This window comes from Pezoporus wallicus, unplaced genomic scaffold (assembly GCF_028554395.1).
Source record: "Pezoporus wallicus isolate ANWC-B61680 ecotype Strahan unplaced genomic scaffold, APGP_CSIRO_Pwel_v1 contig_5879, whole genome shotgun sequence".
Taxonomy (NCBI): Eukaryota; Metazoa; Chordata; class Aves; order Psittaciformes; family Psittacidae; genus Pezoporus; species Pezoporus wallicus.
Window position 1 is genome coordinate 644189 of NW_026637549.1, and position 6000 is coordinate 650188.

General features: G+C 51.4%; 1 protein-coding gene across 1 annotated transcript in view; it reads right to left on the reverse strand.

The window, feature by feature from the left end:
* Positions 1 to 3410, reverse strand: part of MEOX2 (mesenchyme homeobox 2) — a 53717-nt gene extending 50307 nt beyond the window's left edge. The window contains exon 1 of the mRNA XM_057406186.1: positions 2427 to 3410. Within this exon, the coding sequence (XP_057262169.1) occupies positions 2427 to 2937 (511 nt within the window). The 5' untranslated portion in view covers positions 2938 to 3410. The remainder of the gene's footprint in view (positions 1 to 2426) is intronic.
* Between the last annotated feature and the right edge of the window lie 2590 nt (positions 3411 to 6000).

Sequence of the window (6000 nt, forward strand, 5' to 3'; positions counted from 1 at the left end):
ACAAGGCATGCTCATGCTTTACTCTCTTTAAACTATCTATAAACTCAGCTTTAATAATCAACGCTCCTGATCTTAAACATTGAGAAAGAAAAGCAGAGTGGTATGGGAAAGGGACAGCATAAGGTTAATTCAGCTCCAAAATGCGGAACAGATTCAGTGCTCGGGAAAACACTGAACAATCTGTGGCTTTAAGTGATATGCTTAAGATGAGGAAATGTATCTGTAAATAAGCAAGAGCATTAATAATTCTCTCAGAATCCTGGCACTGAAACTTAAACAGTCTCTCTTCGCTTCTTAGTTATTTACTATTAGGATTTTATACAAATGCCTATTGAAGTAGTTCCAAGTGTGATGAATAAGTCTCCAAAAAGTAGGGAAGGCTTGGGTAAAATTCTTTTAAGTACAGTTACTTGTTCAAAAAACACAGATTAAAGAGAAATAAAGGGGATGATTTTTTAATCAAATAAGAGGCAATTATGGATGATAAATATAGAAATGCAACGACTTAAAAGTAGTTCTTGCTGCCATACATCAGAAGAGCATTAAATATCAAACACCAGAGGTCAGGATTAATAAAGGGGTGGGGTCAGTCCAAATGTTCAGTCCAAAACTTGAGCTTTTCCTGAATAAAACCCAAAGATACAGCAGCTACCCAGTTGTTGATAAAAGACTCTTATTTTCAGTTTGAGAGATTCATAATTGTATGAACAGCCATAATGCTTTTTTTCTCAGGCGAAGGGGGGAGGAAATAGTTACCTGCCTTGATCTTCAAAAAGTCTTAGAAAGTGAGATTTGGAGTACTATGCAAGATAAGCGTAACCATGGCTAAAGGCTTCAGCCCTGGTCCACTAAATCCAGTGGAAGGCTCCAGTCACTCCAGGGGAAGTTGGAACATTCCTCACTAGTGCTTCTTTAGTTTGCATTGCAAGTGAAATAACCAGAAAACAACACAGATACTTCCCTGACAGTGAAAGGGACCGATATCCTTTTTTCCTTCAGCTTTAAATAGACTGACAAACACAATAAATCCCAACACTGACAGTCATCCAGTTTTTTTCCCAGTAGTAACTGGGAAATTTTAGTATTGCTCATGCATCTCACGAAATCAGAGACTCCCTTCTATCTCATAAAATGTAGTGAAGATGCAACAATAGATTTTGCCATCAGTGTTTTAACTTAATGCGGCTTTTAATCCTAGTACAGTTTTCAGCCTGTACACAAGTTGAATGAGATGAAATTCAGTTAAACCCATTCTGAATTACTCAGTGTTTGTTAATGTAACAGACAATTAAGAAAATTATGGTATCTTTGAAAGTTATTTTTCAAAATAGCTTCTGTTGCTTACCACTTTACCAAGCTCAACATTTAGAGTGAAAGACGTCACGGTTTCAGTTGTGAACTTCATACATATCTGGAAAAGCCTTTCACTTTCTCTTCCTCGATAATAAACAATTCTCTACGCCTGCTCTTGAGTTTTCAAGCTGTTGAGCCCTCTCTTTTTCAAGTGCCTCCTGCCTGTCTCAGTGTATTTTTGGTGACTCCTCAGTTCATGCATACCCTGACAGAAGTGCCATCAGTCCCGCTGCCTTCACCGAGTGCCTTTTGTCAGAGTGGGACTTTGACAGGCTTTGCTGTTTTAAAAACGAAGATTATGTCAAGTCTTTCTGCACGCTCAGTGATGCCAAATCATCGCCCTGGAATGACTGTGGGTCTATGGTTTTTGTGCTCGCTTTTTAAGTAAGAACTGCAGTGATTTTAGGAGTCAGTTCCTTCCCTCCGCCCCCGCCACCAGCAAGCTGAAGTGAAGCAGCTTACTCAGCCTCCCATTCACCAGTTTGCTTTCCAGCCCTGTAATGTTGTCCCTTCCACGCGTTCTGGGATTCTCTGCAGCGCACGCAGACCTTGAGGGGCAGCGAGGCTCCGGCACCTCTCCAAACCCCACATCCAAGGCCGAGATCTGGTGCTGGGCATAGCCTGGAAGCAGCACTCGGCTCCGCGGCGAGGGGCGGGCTGGAAAGAGCGCGCTATATCCCGAATTTTGAAGCAGCGGTGGCGTGTCGAGCAGGAGAGAGGGGATCGCGGGACCAGATGCTAAAATCCTCACCAGAACTCCTCAGCTGTAGTAAACTCTCCCCGCACACACACCACCACCTTGATTTCATGCTCTATCACGTGCTGGATTTTTCCTTCTTATCCCCCTTTCCCTCCCCCGTAGCCCTACTAAAGCTGGCTTTAGTGATGGAGATCCCGGGAGCGCGTTTGAGCCACCCGGCAGCCGGGTGTCAGCGGGCGGCGAGAGCGCCGCAGCGGCCGCGGGCGGGCCAGGGCCAGCCGAGCGGGGCCGCGGTCGGGGACCCGGATCCCGGCAGCGCAGCTCCCCCGCGGCACCCTACTCCCTCCCCGCAGGCTAAAGCATGATCCGTTACCTGAACTGTCGCTTTTCCTTTTGCCGGACCTCTTCTCTGTTTCCACCGGGGACAGAGCCTGCCTGCCATAGTCCCCCGGCGCACACGCGGCCCCCGTGGGGGTGTTAGTGCCCAGGCTGGATGAGTTTGAACACAGGACGGGGGGGCTGCTGCCCAGCTCCGGGGGTCCTCCTGAGTCGGGCTGAAGGCAGAGGCTGTGCCTGGCCGCGGCAGGAGGAGACGACATCTGAGGAATGTGCCAGTTCGTCTGCAAAGCCTGGTGCTGCTGTTGCTGGTGGTGGTGATGGTGGTGGTGGTGATGGTGGTGGTGCCCCCTATGATGCTGGCTGGCAAACATGCCCTCCTCATTGGGGTATCCCGCTATTATGCAAGAGGAAGAAGAAGAAGACAGATCAGGGTAGGACATGTGGTCAGATCTTCCATGCAGGGCAAGAGAAGACTGGGAGAAAGGATGCAAGCTCTGCGCAGTGGCATGGGGGCTGCGCAGGCAGCCAAAGAGTGTGTGATCCATGGCATGCAAGTCTCAGGTTCCACGCAGGAGAGTTTAGGAAAGATCCAACTTCACCACCCTTTGTCAACTTTCACTGTAAACAGATCAGGGTTGGGATTTTTTTTTTTTTCCAAAACGGCAACGACAGACTTTGCAGCAGGCAGCTGAGCTCAGATAATCCAGGTCTTTAGCCCTAGTGGCCAGTCTCCGCTGCATAAACACTCGGACCTAGATGAGCCTTTCTCAGAGCTGCTCAGATGTCAAGAAGTGGGAGAGGTTGAAGCCAATAGAAGGTGGTCCCAGAGAACTGCTTGACGGGGGAAACAGCTCCGAGAGGTTATAAATACAGTAGTGTGTAATGTGAGCTGGGGGCTGGCTCAGCAACACAGCACTGACCACATGCAAACTCCCTCCAAAACGCCAGCGCCGTCCCAGCTCCGAGCCGCTCCGTCAGCGGGCGGCAGCGCTGCTCGCCCGCACCCCGGGCGCAGCGGCACCGGGGGGGGAAGGGGGAATGTGAAGCGGGGGGGGGCCGCCTACGTGGGGGCGCAGCCCGGCTCTCCCTGCCCGCGGGCGGGCCGCGGGGAGCCCGCCTCCCGCCGCGTAACCCGGCGGGGCTGCCCCAGGCCGCCGCCCACCTTCTCTTCCCTCCCCCCCGCGCAGACCTGCGAAGGGGGGAAGAGATGGAGGGCGGGTGGCGGCAGTGCCCCCCCACCGCAAGTCGCGCGGCGCCCGAGGGACCATCACCGCCCCGTCGGGGCTGGCGGGGACGCCCCGGCGTGCCACCACCCCCGAGGGAAGCGGGAGCGGGGGAGCGCAACAAAGACATGAAGGGACACCCGCGGGGTGTCCTCCGGGGCGGCGGGCGGGGGAGCGGGGACCACCGCGACCTCTCTGTCCATCCCGGGGGCTGGAGGGCGCGGGCAGCTCCTCACCTGCGCGTCCAGGTGGGTGGGCGCAGGTCGGCCCTGCGGGTCCCGTGCCGCGTGCGGGGCATTGACCTTCCACCCGCACCCACAGCCCGTCCCTGGGGTGAGCGCGCCGCTCCCCTGGCCTCCACCGCGGTGTGCCAGCGCCCGCGCCCACTCTGCCGCGGCACCACCGGCGCTCACGGGCGGCCGCATCAAGCCGGGAAAGGTCAAGTGTCCCTTCTTGCCCCCTGCCCATTCAAAACTACAACTCGCCTAAGCTTTATTCCTTGTATTTTCATTTTCTTCGTTGCGGGCTCTAGCGGCTCACGAGGGACAACCTAGGGAGCCCGGCGTGGCTTTTTTGATTTGCTTTTTTAACACGCTTGTAGTGGAATTCACAGTAGCCACGAAGGCGGCTGTTAACTGATTTGAATGAGGGTAACGCACTTACTGCGCTAAAATAAAAAAAATAGGGCGAAAAAGAGAAAACAGGAAAAAAAAAGAAAGGAGGACCACTGAGCTCCTGCAATTTCAGCCTAAATTCTTGGGTCCATGTGCGAAAGATGAAGTGAATTTCAATTGCTATTGGAAAAAATCAGCAATTGTATGAGATTTGCAACAGCTAGTTTCTTAAACGGAAATTGACTCCTATTTTGTGGGAAATTAGTTTTGCAGACTTTCTTAAAAAAAAAAAAAAAAGTAAAACTTTTGTTCAGCAGCTGCTCCACTTTCCCCTGCAGTTTCAGGCTGGGCTGGAACCTGCAGCAGTCTGTGGACGGTAAGATTTTCCCCCCTTTTCTGACATCTAATGCTTTTTAAAAAATTGTCTTTAGATTTACATATAACAACGCGGTCTTTAAAACGCGAGTGGTGGCCAAAGCAGAAGTTGCTGCCTCTGTGCACTGTTCAAAACTTGGTATTTCTTCAGAATAAAGGAAATATACAGTTACACCACTGATGAAATATTCTGTGCTTTTCATTGTGTTTATCGTTTCAATATGTGCTCTAATATTAGAAGAGAGGAGCACAAAGAAAGCTCCGGGGCTGAACTTCGTGGGTTCGGTGACTCGCGGGGCTGTGAGGGTCCCTGGGAAACAGCAGTGCCATAGAGCGGGAGCTGAGAGGCCGCGGCTGACCCTGGCCCAGCTCCCCGCCGGCAGCGGCAGCGGTCCGAGACCTGCAGGGGCGGGCGGCGGGGCCGGGCCGGGCCGGGCCGGGCGGCCCCAGGTGAGAGCGGCGGGAGCGGCTGCGCGCACCCCCCGGCGGCGGCTCCGCTACCCACCGCACCGTATTGCAGCGCTCCCCTCCGCAGAGGTCCAACCTGCTGCTGTCAGTCCGCTGGGGCCGGACGCCGTCGTAGGGTCGGGGGGCTGGGGCCGGGGTCAGGATGGGGGGCAGGAATGCCAGGAGCTCTCCTGCAAAGGCCGCCGCCGCTTAAACCCTGACACCGCCACAGCTCCGAAGAGGCCGGGGAAGTCCCAAACCCAAACCGGTGTAAAATAAAAGCCTCCCCCCCCCTCCCCCCTTTTTTTTTTTTTTTTTGTAATTCTAGGGGATGGCAGCACAGGATTTCTCACAGAGGACAGAAAAATAAAAAAAAGCGAAATAAGTGAAGCACAATGAAGAAAGTGAGAGGGTGCGAGGGGGAGGGAGAAAAGATTAGGTTTCCAAGAGAAATAAGAGATGGAGCCAAATAGCACTTTTTAGGGAGAGGTAGGAGAGGCTCCAAAAGGTGAAGAAGAAATAAAAAAAAATAGAATAAGGCAATAAGGAAATTATAATGGCACGGTTAAGTCTGCCATTACCTTTGTAATCAAGCCTGAATATTTGGTATTGGGCTTCCTGAGGCTCCTGAGTCCCCTAGTGAGTACACAAGTCCTACATCACCATTCTTACCGGTTCCTTAATAAGAGGTTTCAAGCACACAAAAACTGGAAATAAAGATCTCTGTAGAGCTTTATGCTTTCTTTTTAAACTATAGAAGGAGAATGCAAATATAGGCAACTAACGTTAAGGCGAATAAACGTCTTCAAAAGCTTACTGAAACAATTCAGAAAGTTTCTGTGCAGAGTTATCAAGCAACTATGGCTCTATGATACCATCCTTTGTAAAAATTTGTAACTTTTCAGCTGAAGAAAGCTTCAGAGGGAAAACTTCCCAGGGAAATAATTAC